Source organism: Haliotis rufescens, unplaced genomic scaffold, assembly GCF_023055435.1.
Source record: "Haliotis rufescens isolate VD_foot unplaced genomic scaffold, xgHalRufe1.0.p SCAF_1, whole genome shotgun sequence".
Lineage (NCBI taxonomy): Eukaryota > Metazoa > Mollusca > Gastropoda > Lepetellida > Haliotidae > Haliotis > Haliotis rufescens.
In genome coordinates, this window is record NW_025963779.1 from 92,056,915 (window position 1) to 92,072,280 (window position 15,366).

The 15,366-nt window shown below is 42.4% G+C and overlaps 1 protein-coding gene across 2 annotated transcripts in view; it reads right to left on the bottom strand.

The window, feature by feature from the left end:
• Positions 1 to 1,106: 1,106 nt before the first annotated feature.
• Positions 1,107 to 15,366, bottom strand: part of LOC124134159 (leucine-rich repeats and immunoglobulin-like domains protein 3) — a 30,263-nt gene continuing 16,003 nt past the window's right edge. The window contains exons 3-8 of one of the 2 annotated variants that reach the window (XM_046498839.2): positions 7,068 to 7,281; positions 6,618 to 6,647; positions 6,075 to 6,116; positions 4,569 to 4,859; positions 3,969 to 3,992; positions 1,107 to 3,661 (exon numbers count right to left, since the gene is read on the bottom strand). In XM_046498839.2, the coding sequence (XP_046354795.1) occupies positions 3,546 to 3,661; positions 3,969 to 3,992; positions 4,569 to 4,859; positions 6,075 to 6,116; positions 6,618 to 6,647; positions 7,068 to 7,281 (717 nt within the window). In that variant the 3' untranslated portion in view covers positions 1,107 to 3,545. The remainder of the gene's footprint in view (positions 3,662 to 3,968; positions 3,993 to 4,568; positions 4,860 to 6,074; positions 6,117 to 6,617; positions 6,648 to 7,067; positions 7,282 to 15,366) is intronic. The other variant, XM_046498840.2, reaches the window with a different exon arrangement.

Below are 15,366 nucleotides of genomic sequence, written 5' to 3' on the forward strand. Positions count from 1 at the left end.
TATCACCCGATTAGATATATACATGATAACTCAGGAGCTTTCACAGCATCTGTCCACTTTCCATATGAAATGATTTATTCAAATTTATGTTCTACAGACCAATTTAAAAGCATTTAGACATTGCAGTTCATACGTCGAAAACAGATGTGCCATTATCATCCTGATAGCCTAGCTGCGATTCAGCGACAGTTGTTACAAATGATTGAAGACACAGACCTCGCCCTTGCAGAACCCCTTTAGAAACGGGCCACGTATCTTGTGTCTATAAACATCTCTTCGTCTATGCATCAAGTGCACATATTCCCACCGGGGAATTAGTTTTACAGACGTCGAAAGCATGTGCTGAACACATACTACTTAATTTCGATCCAATCGTCATGAAATAAGCTTGCTACCCAGGCGAAGGCTTGATCTTACTGTTGAAGTGCATCTTCTAGGCCATGAGCCGTATTACCGGACGTCGCGTGTGGCATAGCGGTAATGGCGTGAGTAATGATAGTTTTTCAAGAAGTGACTGTACGCAATGGCAAAGTGTGTCTCATGGGCATGCAATCGAGTAAATATACATTAGATGCTGTAGCAGAATCAGGCACAAGACAGGACTCAAGGTATCGTTTTGCATGGATCCACAGAAAGTTAGTTAGTTGAGAACATATACGTCATCTGCGACTACACCAACAAGACGGTGATGTGTATAGCTTGCAGAGTTTATGCATATCAGGACATTGATGTTTATGGATCCAGTCGAGCTGGTGCCTACTATGGCATCAGGAACTACCACTGTTCAATGGTCAGCAAGGTTGTCCAACAAGGTGACCTCATCAGTCTGTGGTCACCGCTCTTCACATATATATTTCGGTTGACTAGGCATTCGTAGTGCAACATTTATATAGCTGTCACATTGATCAAGTGTTTAATCGGATTCACTGTATATTATTCCAGCCCTCTGACCGGAATGTCAGAGCAGTTCTACACTGTATGCATTGTAGATTAAATATACACGTACAGCTGAATCCACAGACCTTTTTGCAGCTTCCCATAGCAGCACAAACACACACCCATTGGATAAACACGGAAACAATAAAGTCATACAAAAACAACATCTGTGCATTTCATATTTTATTTTCAGTTTATGACGGCTCGATTTTTGATGAAGATATTTTGTTTCTATCGGCAACATGTGTTGCCAATGAAAGGGTGACTGTCACAATGTATACACATTGGGTATTAAGTGGACTAGTGTTTCTGATGCAATGGAAAGCATGTTGACAATTTAGGGTATTGATCTGAAGTCAATCTACGCCTAGTTCACAAATGTTATCAGATTCGGAAATTACAAGCTGGCAAGAAACAAACTATGGCATGATTTGACATAGAAAACTTCAACGATACATTATTCAAAATATTTCAAATATAAAAGAATATCATTCGATTTCCCATGAATCTGAACTTGTGAAATCCTACATTTTAAGGGGATCACTCTCAACAGAAGGAAATAAGAACCAAACATAGTACTGTGAAGTTGGATTCAAACATCGATGTCGATAATTGATTGAACCCTTTCTAAGAATGTCTCGTAATGAATCCTAAAATGAACACGATGTGTCTTAAACCAAACCGGATACCTGTGACACGTCGATTCTTCTCTGATATAGAGCGTGTTGTTGCTACACTACTAATCACTGCTGCCTTCACCATCAGCAACATCATCTACTCCATCAGCCATACCACCAAGCACATCGTCCCTTAACTCCATCTGGTATCATAAACAACCAGGAAAACTACACACAGGACAAGGGACACGCGTAGTTAGTTTTCACATCAGGAAGGGGCATTTTCGGATTTTTTCCACCAATGCATAAATATCACGATATAAGAATATGCTCTCGACTCCTGATGTACCGTGAGCTCGGGGTATATACCAGTCAGAGAATCTATAAAAATGAACTCTCCTTATTGTGATCTTCACGGTGCCCATGACCAGTATCATACCTACCACGGGTAGTGTTATTCACACAAGTCTGTTGTTTCATAGTTGTAATACTGTGATATATTCATCGGCGCAATGACGAAAATACAATAAAAAAACGGAAAGAAAGTTGATGACTCAAAGACAGACACAATGGATATGGCAGCTCGACCACTGGTAGGTTTATATACACAAATATGTATTTTGTCTTTGGCGGAACAGCTCGACCGCCGAATGGCGTCGGCAGCAGTTTTGTGACAGTGTGAGTATAGTCGACGTACACTATCTCGAAGTACTGCTGTCTCGTGGAAGGATGGCAGTTTCTGTTTGAAACAACTGTATCAGGAACTATCAGACTTTACGACTAAACAGGTAGAGGTTTCAAACCCGACGGTCACTATATTTGGCAAATCCCTTGACATACGAGTACTTAACAAAATATGACTGATATGAGTCACTAATTATTCAACATATGGGTAGACAGTATGAATGAACGAGTTATTGGCCTAGACCCACTCTGACGTTGAAACACATATACTTTTTAACGTTAGTATTTGTCCTGTACCTAGATCCCACAAAATGACAACATGTGATTGTGGTGCGGGGTAACTGACATCTGTGGGAGATGTGTGTTGATTTCATGTAGTTCTGATTTGGTAATTCTCCTGTACTGCATTGTTTATGACCAGACATCAGAGGTCAGGATATATCCATTGGAAGCTCTCTAGGCTATAAATACATCGGGTATTCAATGAAGCAGTCTGCGTTGTGAGCTCCATACGGTTGATATGGAAATGTGTTTTAGTTGTACCCCGACCGTGATATGGTCATCATGTCTAACACTTAAGTATTGGTGCGTGTGATCCACCACGAAAACAGTAAGACTTCCTCTGTCTAAAATATTTCCGTCTCGATAATAAATCAAAGTCATGACATTTCGACAGCAAATATAAGTTCACAACAGATGGTCGAATATAATATCATTTGTTCTTGACGTCCCCGATGACAATCAATCAAGGGCTGCCATTCATGTATGTAAGATTCTGCCAAGCTCCATGTTGAAACCGTCACATAAATTGTCTGGTAGTTGGCAAGCTTCAATGTATGTTCGCTGACACAAGCCACTCTGTTATGTTTTAAGTATTCGATACATGTCAGTCAAATGTTTATTTGCGATGGCGACATCTGATGCAGAAAACACATGCCTGATGAATAACACGACTGTACAGCGAAAAACAGAAAGGCACTTTCACACTGTTCGCGTTTCATATTCAATATTGGAAGTTCTACATACTCATACGTTCCTGAACGACGACGAGAACCACCCACGTCTCATGTCCCAGTGCCAACGTCTCATGTAAACATGGTGCGTTATGCTTTCATCACGGTGCAGACGAATCGAGTCAGGCACTCCTGACGCAATAGAAACCAGCACTTATATTCGATCGTGTGACCATGTTCACGGTGTATATCATTGTAATATACATCCAGTTCTTTTGAAGCGTAAGTTTCTAGAGACTATGAACTTCGGCACATGTTACACCAGCGACCTCTCTGCCACAGCTTATTGTGAGTATCACGTTACTGTCGTCAACAGCGTTACCATGTAGACGAGTGTAATCAAATCACCACACATCACCGGAGCTGTCGAATCTCCCGTAGATCCAATCCAATTGTATTTATCTGATTTGTCTGCAACGGAAATGACAGTAGTTGAATCAATCAACACAATAGATTGAAGGCAACGATAGGTGGACCGTATGGTATAACAGAGATCATTAGGGGACTATCTTGAGGTTGTAATAGCAACACGCAACGCTGAGTAAGTAGTGACCACATTCTCCCGTTAGTCAATCACACTATTCACATTCACCCCCTCCCCCCAACTACCGTGTCATTGACTAAGTATCCCCGTAATCAAGGTACATGTTACAAAGACTCTTTAGGTAGGTAATTTAAAACTTTCATTGCAAAATCAGCTTCGAACGTCAATACTTACGTCTTTTAACGTTGTTTGTATATGCTGAAAGAAAAAGTGAAACTGGTTAGTGAAAGATATGTTCATGTCACAAAATATGAGAATTTAGGCTTTAAATCGAAAAACTGCATATTATGAAGTATAAAGTATTTCACTTTAGTTTAGGGTTTTGTTTGTGTGTTGTTTAACGCAATATTCCAGCTATATTCCGGCGGTCTGTAAATAATCGAGTCTGGACCAGACGATCCAGTGATTGATATCACGAGCATCTATCAGCGAGCCTTACAATCTGATCCCGTTAGTCAAGTTCTATTTTCCCCGGAGCTTCACGGGTCTATTTTACTTTTGACAGCGAATGTATATATTACCCATCATTTGAAATATGTTGTTGTTTGTTTTCATTTGAGAAAATTGCTTACGTAGATTCACTTAAATCTAGGTTATATTTTCACCAATATATGTTGCCTTATATTATTATTTTCATAACTGAATCTGTTTCGACAGATAATTGAGACAGGTTATTCTCTGGCCGTGACGTTTTATATATACGTAATACTTTACACTGCCACATATCCCAGGGCCCCGTCGAGTTCGCGACAATAGGTAAGTTGTCATAGTTACCATTCAAGACATTGACCCTTAAACTCGTGATCTGTAGCCCCGAGGTCCGGCATATGTAGACTCCTGCATCGTTCATGTCGGCGTTCTTGATCTCAAGAATGCTCACAATTGTCTTTGTTGTCAACGAAACACGTTTTTGAATAAAGATTCCGTTTCCGTAATTTGTAGATAGTTTATCCCCGTTTTTGAACCAGTCGAGGTCATCAGGGGGATGCTCTTCTCCAGTGGCGTTGCACGTGAGGTTTATCTTCTGGCCTTTCTCCACGTACTTCTCCCCGCTTATTCGTATGTCTGAAAAATACGGCGCATCATCATTATGTTTAACAAGAAGAAAACCAATCAATCATGGATGCAATAAGTATCCAAACAGAGCTCATAATGAGCAATCTCCTTGGACCTCGTTCAGCAAAGCGGCGCAACGCTGCGAGTGTCCCCATGAACCTACGTTAAGCTCTTACGTTACCACAGACGCCAAGCTTGTCGTTGCAGATCCGCTTGTACCCATATCGTACAGTGGGATGAAGGCTTAACTCAGTATGAAAGTAATGCATTTGAAAGCCAAGCTGATTCAAGGTACAGTATATATCTGAAGCAGTACAGTATATATCTGTGTAACAATGGCACAACACACTAGAGAGTGATGCTACCTGACAAATGCCCGCAGAGCGGGGACGCTAGCGAAGTAGTTCCAATATACGCTAAACTTAATTGCTTCATCTCACGCACAAACGGGACGACTATATGATTCATGCAGGGGTGGTATCCGGTTTTCACTGAGGAAAGTTAGCAGTACTAAGCATGCAAATGCTACTTGACACCACGTTGGAGATATATGGGTATCATTGAAGGGATATCAACCAGGGCCTCGTTCCACAATGCGATCGCAGCTCTAAGACGCTCGTAACTTCCACACTTTAACATCGAGTTGTCAGTCGTAGCGGTAAGATGGCTTTGTGGAACGGGGCCTTGGTTCCAATACCACGAAGCATGTATGCCTGGCGTGAGCAGTGCGAATTGACAGGAGTGGAGAAACGTTGAGAATCTTTTTTTCAACATCGTGAAAAGAGTTTGCCACCGTGTTCACACTGAATATACGAGGTGTACTAACTGTTCACGTTCCCGGTAAACCACGTGACCAAGACGTAAAGAAGTGGAGATCAGTAGAGACACGTTAGCCTTATTTGACACAACGTTTAAATATGTTTATCTTCTTGCAATTTTTCTGTCACATGTACAGTGAAGAATGAATTGGTGCAATAGCCGTTCATGTACTTTCACAAGTTCTATGCAAGAAGAGGATGACGGGCGGATGACACATGTACCAATGCGACAACACATGTTGGGATAGAGTGAAGGAGACACAGACCATGTCTCCTCGAGGTCATGCGTTATGGCATGCAACAGGTAATACCAGTACGGGATGAGGTGGGTGTCCATGCGCGGGGGTCTACTCAGTAACATAGCCAGAGACATAATCGACTACTCTTTAACATGGGAGTGAATTACCGTAAATAACACCACTTGTGTTTCGGTGTTTTCCTGCTTCATCTGAAATCAGCGTTAAATTAGACTTACTGTTGGTCGTCTGGCTAAATAACATTCTTGAAATATGAATCCAAAATTATGTAAAAGCTTTCCTTGGAGGATTTGTGGTCAGAGCCGTAGTGTTTTGCTTATTCCCCGAATCTCAGATTATATACTTATGGAAAAACATAAGATAAACATTCATGAATTACCCACTGATTGTTACAGCTTTGTTAAAGATGCTTCATGTAAACTAAGTGGCTTGGTGAACGTTACTGGCTGGTGTGTTTCTACATCGTGAAACATGCGCTGGCACTTCGTACTCAAAGACACGTTACCACAATAAACGTATGTACCCTTATTTCGCGTCGTCAGTATGTATGGCTTCATGAGGCTGGATTAACTCCCATGTCTATTTTTCTGAGGCTATTGCACTGATATTGAAAACAGATTGGAGATAAATGCTTATTAGTATAGTTATAATAATAACGACAATACATTTTCTATTTATAAATGTTGTCTTACCTGGATTCACGTTGTTTGGGCTCTCCGAGACTGGAATATAAAGTCACGTGATGAACTATATGTCGCGATATATGAACGAGTGACTTGTACAGATTTATGTAAGCAGTTGTCCTTGATATTTCGTGCTGCAAATGTCAAACACCTATGTTATTAACTTGGTAATTGACGTGAAAAAACGAGACACGCGTTCATTGCTGATGGAATATTTATATTTGAACAAGACATGGTGCTCAGAGATAACGAAAGTAGAGCATATATTATATTCATGATTAACTTGAATTATTAAAAAATGTCTTTTGAATATATAATCGTATGAGACGAAAAAATGGAATCGAGTACAATGTTTAAATGGCTACCGAAATAACATGGCCTTGATGACCCACAATGCCTGATAGAGCAGGAGCCGGTTAATTACATGTACAGACACAGATGTCGCTGCAGTCGACTGACCTTCCACGGTGAGGTAGACATGATGTCGGAGATGGCGGGCCTGAGAGCTCACCTGGCATTCGTACATGCCTTCATCATCCACTCGCACGCGCTTTATCAACAGATTCCAGTTCTGATGAAGTGGCGTGTGTTCTATCATGACTCTTTTGTCGTCAACAAATGTCCGTTTACCAATGGTAAGTGGATTGGACTCCGAGCCCCGTCGCCAAATCACCTGTAATAAAAACAGTGGGATTCAAATCATTTATTTATGACCTACACAACCATCAACTGATGTGACACTTTGAAAGATATTATTGGAATATGTGTGACTTTATACATACCTCAGATTCCTAACTGACTTCACGTGACCTGATGTATCGTGTCACTGTACTCACACTGGATATTACTCGTGTGGTGATATGATACATAACGTTATTGGCAGGGTATGGAATGCTATCTCAGCGATGATAGTTGACTGAAAGATATTGATTTGCAAAGCATCGTGAGTGGGTGAGTTGGGTTTTACACCACTTTTAGCAATATTCCAGCAATATCACGGAGGGGGAGACCAGAAATGGGCTTCACACATTGTACCAATGTCGGGATTCGACTCACTCACTAACTGGCATGTTGTTCGCAATGGTTCATTGTGCATGGTGTACTGAGGTGTCACGCACCCTACATCCTACAGTATATACAGGATTTACTATATACATGTGCCAACTATTTTCCCGCTGAACAAAAATTCACTTTGTGTTTAATCTTTAATGCTCATACGTATAGTGTTAAATAGATAATGTTAGTCACGACCAATAAAGCTTTCCACTAGTGAACGACTCAAGAGAGATAACACTAATCTACCCATGGTAATCTTCAACCACTATATTTCTTGCTTAGTTGTCGTCTCAGTGGACCGGGAAATGTCAAACGGATACTAGGAAAATGCCACTAGCAGAAATATTTATATACTAAAAGATAAGGACATCTAATGAGTAGTTAATCTACAACATTAATTAACCTTCTCGATTCAGTAAGACGTTTGGAAACTAGATTTCCAATATCTACCCACCAGGTTCTATCTGAGTTGGTATCGGACCATCAGCGATAACACTTCTCAACTCAAATACCTGTATGACCGCCACCGTGGTCTACTGGTAGAGCGTTCGCCCGGAGAACGGAAGGTCGAGGGTTCGATCCCCGGCCGCGTCATACCAAAAGACGTTAACAGATGGTATTTGTTGTTACCATGCCCGGCGCTCGGCATTAAGAGCCAAAAACAAGGACTGGACGGCTCGGGGTCAGTATACTGTGTCTGAGTTAGGAATTCATGTTCAACTGCGGCATGGTGTGCTAGCACTATATATCGGCATCAGTCCGGACTAGTACAAGGAGCCACACACACACACACACGTGTATGCACGTCGCTATAAAAGTGCAATAATCTTGGACGCGACCCCTATACAGTGTTATGCTCAAATTAAACCACCCCTTGACTTGAGCAGCTGGACTGGCTGGAGAATGACACCCGTTTACCCATATGAATGGTTGATATTGAAATCGTTGGCAAGGAGTCGAGTTTCAAATGCGTTCGCGACCCGTGAAGATCTGGTGTAGAATAGGTCTTCAGTAGCCCATGCGTGCCGTAAAAAGCGACTATGCTTGTCGTAAGAGGCGACTAACGGGATCGGGTGGTCCGGCTCGCTGACTTGGTTGATGCATGTCATCACTGGCTTGTCTAAGTCCAGACTCGATTATTTTCAGCCAATATCAATATTTACAGCCCGCTGTCGCATAGCTGGAAAATTGCGGGGGTGGCGTAAACAACAAACAAACCAACACACGTATTCGCATCAAATTTGGTAATCACATGTATGAAAACATAAGAACACCCCTTTGGTTTGAAGGGTGTGAGGTATTGTGCACGAACACATTTGACTCTGGCGCTGAGCACTCACCTTCCTGCATGAACCCAAATTCAACAAAGAAAATGCAAGTGAAGACGTTGAATGAGGAAGAGCTTGGCATTAAATACGTCCGACAAGCCTCCTGCAGATGCACCTGCACGCCACCTGTTCGATGACATAGTGCAAAGTTCCAGATGTAACGCATGACTGTCTGGATCTTGACGGGATGCACATGAGTGTAATTTTAGCAAGAACTTTTCCTCCTGTGTAGTGTTGTAGTTTTTTTGTCAACCGGTCTTGTTTATTGATTAGCCACATGATATATGGCAACCCAGTTTGGACTTTGAATACATGGCCTTGTGATTACATTGGTTGGAGGTTGTTATAGGTGTATAGGCCATCCCCAAGTAAACATGCACTTTAAGGAGGGATATTGAATAAATAACTGAAGAAAACCACGTGAACAGTGAACACGAGCCGAGACGGTTCAGGATTTTGTATAGAGATGATGACTGGATGATACGACGTATGGAAAACTGTGTGTTCGTTACATAGGTTGACATTTCGTCTTTTCGCCAGTTGGGTGAAGCACTGGGTCGCTGGATTGATGGAACACTGGGTCTACAGATGGATGGAGCAATGTGTACCTAGATGGAAGGACATCTGGGTGTCAAGATTTATGGAACACCGTGTCCTTAGATGGATGGCACACTTGGTCGCAAGATGGATGGAACACAGTCGTTAGATGGACGGAACACAGTCGTTAGATGGATGGAACACTATATAAGGTTGTAATGGGGGAATATGTAGATAGATAGATCGAACACTGGGTCACTAGATTGATGGGGGAATATGTACCTAGATAGATCGAACACTGGGTCACTAGATGGGTGGGGGAATATGTACCTAGATAGATCGAACACTGGGTCACTAGATGGATGGGGGAATATGTACCTAGATAGATCGAACACTTTGTCGCTAGATGGGTGGGGGAATATGTAGATAGATAGATCGAACACTGGGTCACTAGATTGATGGGGGGATATGTACCTAGATAGATCGAACACTTTGTCGCTAGATGGGTGGGGGAATATGTACCTAGATAGATCGAACACTTTGTCGCTAGATGGGTGGGGGAATATGTGCCTAGATAGATCGAACACTGTGTTACTAGATGGGTGGGGGAATATGTACCTAGATAGATCGAACACTGGGTCACTAGATGGGTGGGGGAATATGTACCTAGATAGATCGAACACTGGGTCACTAGATGGGTGGGGGAATATGTACCTAGATAGATCAAACACTGGGTCACTAGATGGGTGGGGGAATATGTACCTAGATAGATCGAACACTGGGTCACTAGTTGGGTGGGGGAATATGTACCTAGATAGATCGAACACTGTGTCGCTAGATGGGTGGGGGAATATGTACCTAGATAGATCACTAGATGAAAGGAACTCTGGGCCGGTAGATGATGTTGTAACACTGTCGTTAGATGGATGGAACACTGGATCTACAGAATGATAGAACACAGGGTCACTAGATGGATTGAACACTGGATCTACAGAATGATAGAACACAGGGTCGCTAGATGGATGGAACACTGGATCTACAGAATGATAGAACACGGGGTCGCTAGATGGATGGAGCAATATGTACCGCGACCGCTGGAACACTGACTCGCCAGATGGATGGAACAACATGTACCAAGATGGATGGAACACTGTGTCGCGAGAACGATGGAACACTGGGTCGCCAGATGGATGAAGCAATATGTACCTCGACTGACGGACCACTTTGTCTCTTGATGGGTGGAACACTGTGTCGCTGGATGGATTGAACACTTGGTCTCTTGATAGATGGAACAATATGTACCTCGACTGATGGAACACTGGGTCGCCAGTACATATCGCCAGTGGGATGGAACAATAAGTACCAAGATGGATAGAACACTGTCGCTAGAACGATGGAACACTGTGTCACTAGATAAATGGAACACTGGGTCGCCAGATGGATGTAACAATAAGATGGGTACTAAGATGGATGGAACACTGGGTCGCTGGATGGATGGAGGAATATGTACCTCGACTGATGGAACACTGGGTCGCTAGATGAATGGAACAATGTGTACTAAGATGGGTGGAACACTGGGTCGCTGGATGGATGGAGGAATATGTACCTCGACTGATGTACACTGGGTCGCTAGTAAATGGAACAATGTATACTAAGATGGGTGGAACACTGGGTCGCTGGATGGATGAGGCAATATGTACCTCGACTGATGGAACACTGGGTCGCTAGATGAATGGAACAATGTATACTAAGATGGGTGGAACACTGGGTCGCTGGATGGATGAGGCAATATGTACCTCGACTGATGGAACACTGGGTCGCTAGATAGATGGAAAAATATGTTCTAAGATGGGTGGAACACTGGGTCGCTGGATGGGTGGAACACTGTGTCGCTGGATGGGTGGAACACTGGGTCGCGAAATGGATGGGACACTGTGTAGCGGGAATAGTGAATGTTCGCAGGAATGATAAAACCCTGTGTGAGGATTGATTGAGGCGCAAGCTCTTCTGTGTTGCAAGTTGACGATAACAATGAAATGCAGCAGGTTGCTGTGCATGGACTCAACACGCGTGGGGGATATTAATATGCGACCACGGGCACTGACATGTACTTAACATGTCTACCAGTAATCTACACAAAAATAGATCAGCGACTCAGTCCGTGCCAATAATGAAATTGTCTGCCATCTTACATGGAGAGTAGACCAGAGTTTCAGGGGTGATCTATAGCACTTTCCTAGTCATCAGCGAGGTAACAGTACATAGTTGTCCACTACTCTCTGGTTAGGGCATCGCGGGGCTTCAAGCTAGTCGACTAATGATGTCAGTTTCAAGGAACTAAAATCTGTCTTGAAATTGACAACTCATTCAACGAATCAATATCAAATCATTTCTCCCCTCCTCGGTGACATGACCCGCGGTACTGTAAATCTTTGCATACACTAATAACATTTACCTAGTCGCTGCGTCTATCAAAAGGATAAACACAGACTGCCAATAAAACAACACGGGGCCACAAATGACCAGGCAATGCTATTAACAGGGCCAAGACAGTCATGTCAACGGAGAAACACGCATCCATTCATTCATCATGAAAGATCAGGTGAACGCGTGTCCTGCCATAGATTAATAGACATGGCCCAAGACAGTGGCCCAAGCTCTGGGTGACCAGACTTCCTGACTGGCGCGTCAAAGGATCAGTGCTGTCTCTGAAGGGAACAGCAACAACAACGCATTACATATGTTCAGTGCATTACGTCTGAGTTTTACTTACTACATTAACCTGATATATTGGAGAATGACACTTTATGGGATCCGAGTCAAAGCCAATGTCTAATATCTGTGTTTCACTTCCAGAGTGACATTATGCCGCAGTGGTCCAGAGTGACATTATGACACAGTGGTCTAGAGTGACATTATGACACAGTGGTCTAGAGTGACATCATTGCACAATGGTCTAGAGTGACATTATGCCACAGTGGTCTAGAGTGACATTATGACACAGTGGTCTAGAGTGACATCATTGCACAATGGTCTAGAGTGACATTATGACACAGTGATCTAGATTGACATTATGCCACAGTGGTCGAGAGTAACATTATTGCACAGTGGTCTAAAGTGACATTATTGCACAATGGTTAAGAGTGACATTATGCCACAGTGGTCTAGAGTGGCATTATGACAGTGATCTAGGCTGACATTATGCCACAGCGATCTAGAGTGGCATTATGACAATGTTCTAGAGTGACATTATGCCACAGTGGTCTAGGCTGACATTATTGCACATTGGTCTAGGGTGACATTATTGCACAATGGTGTAGAGTGACATGATGCCGCAGTGGTCTAGAGTTGCATTATGGCACCTAGGTCTAGAGTAGCATTATGACACCGTGGTCTAGAGTGACATCATTGCACAGTGGTCTAGCGTGACATTATTGCACAGTGGTCTAGAGTGACATTATGACACAGTGGTCTAGCGTGACATTATGACACAGTGGTCTAGAGTGACATTATGACACAGTGGTCTAGAGTGACATTATTGCACAGAGGTCTAGAGTGACATTATTGCACTGTGGTATAGAGTGACATTATGACACAGTGATCCAGAGGGGTTTAAGACAATGTGATCCGATCTTCTAACATTCTAAATTAACGTCTATTTTTGACTGAAGAAGATTAGCCAAACATTGTTTAATTCAGTAAATCTCAAATTTGTTTTGTATTCTTATAAAGTTACTATGAGTATAAACAGTTCCTCTTTCACGAATTACACCGCGAGAAGGACGCACCACCTCCAGCACCTCCAGCACCTCCACCACCTTCGCTCAGTATTCAGGGAATGGTGGTGTTGATACGAGGCATGCATTAAGTGCCAAGTTATGGATGAATATAATCTAGCACTGACGCCGAACTTGTTGATATATTAATGTAGCATAACAAAACACCAAGCAGTCGCGGCAATTACCACCCGTGTACAATGTTATGCATGTGACCGCTTTCAGTAGCACAGTGCGTTATTGATCTCGTGTTAACGAGAGAGTTTCATGATCAAGTCACGTGACTATCAACTCCTAATGAGATTTAATGATAACGTATTATTCATATTTTGTTTTTTTAAAACAGGTCACCACATTAATTCACTTTATTATTTTCTGTAGAACGGCTAAACGTGAGATGTTCCAGTTGTGGGGCAGTCTATTGTTAATTTATGTAAGTGCAAGTTGGAAGGTTCTCTTCCCGAACATCTGGCGTCGTCACAGTTGTCAGTATTAGTGCTGTTTCGATGCCTCGCCCCGTGTGGCAGGATACTGATAGGCTTGATGTTGGTTTGCTGCGGGTTTCTATTCAAGAATTTGCCTAAAGTTCTACTTTAACACTTTAAAAACGTCACATTCTGTTTCGTCATAAATATTCGTAGATTTCAGAGAATAATTTGTTTTTGCTTGAGAAAAAATGATGTAAAATGAAAACATGGCTTTACTTTGCCGATGGGTAATGCGTAGCAATAGTAGAGTGTAATACCTGCCAATAGTATTGACCTAATCTAGTAAACGTTTGAAAATCTATTGCCACAAAACAGAGGATGATTATCGTTATTGAACAGCAACATTTACATTGCGTTTCGGGAGTGTTTGATTGCATGTTAATCTTGAAGTTACGAATGACGAATAAGTGCAAAAAAATGAGGTGTTTTTTATGGAGATACACCGATGACACATGTCGACAGATAATATTACCGGTTTTTACATATGTTACGTTACTTTTCTTAGTGATCAGAGAATAAGCTAACGTTGACACCATTGTAGTGAAGAGTTCTGAAGTTTCTGATAGTGACACCTCAAGCAATATTCATTGCCACAAACCAAATCAATTGATGTACATAAATCGTTTACGTTGAACAGCAATACACGTTGAAGTGGTTGGATGAAAGGAACACCTGAAGGGAAGTCAAGATGTCTGCAGCTTCTAACGGAGAGTCTACATGTAACACAAGGCCTGTTTGATATATGTAAAGAGTTAGATTAGCACTGTGTGATCTGTCAAGAGTGGACCATGTTTTCTTTGTTGTGCAAGGCCGCACTAGAGTCAAAGAAGCCACTGAACCTTGACCACCCTATCCATTTCAGTATCAGTAGCACACGACCTGAATGTTTTGTGTGAATGTTTACAACACTGTACGCACATGGATTGAATTATATGTTGAGTATGCGAAAAGGAGAAGATAGATTGAAGGATGTTTGTGATGAGTGAGTGAGTGAGTGAGTATGGTTTTACGCCGCTTTTAGCAATATTCCAGCAATATCACGGCGGGGGACACCAGAAATGGACTTGACACATTGTACCCATGTCGGGAACCGAACCCAGGTCTTCGGCGTGACGAGCGAACGCTTTAACCACTAGGCTACCCGACCGCCCCTGTTTGTGATGAAAGAAGAAGAGTAGATGGATTGAAGGCTGTCTGTAATGTACGAACAGGAGCAGATGGATTGACGGATGCGAGTAGTGCAGGAAAAAGAGCAGAAGGGTTGAAGGGTGTGTGTAGTGTACGGAAAGGGGCAGGTGGATTGAAGGATGTGTGTCGTGTAGAAAGAAAGACAGGTGGATTGAAGGATGCGTCTATTGTACGAACAGGAGCAGATGGATTGACGGATGTGTGTAGTTCATGAACAGAGGCAGATTGATTGAAGGATGTTTGTAGAAAAAGGAGCAGATGGATTGACGTATGTTGAAAGTGTACGAATAGGAACAGATGTATTGCAGGATGTGTGTACTTTACGAACAGGAGCAGATGGGTTGAAGGATGTGTGTAGTGTAGGAAAAGGAGCAGATGGATTGAA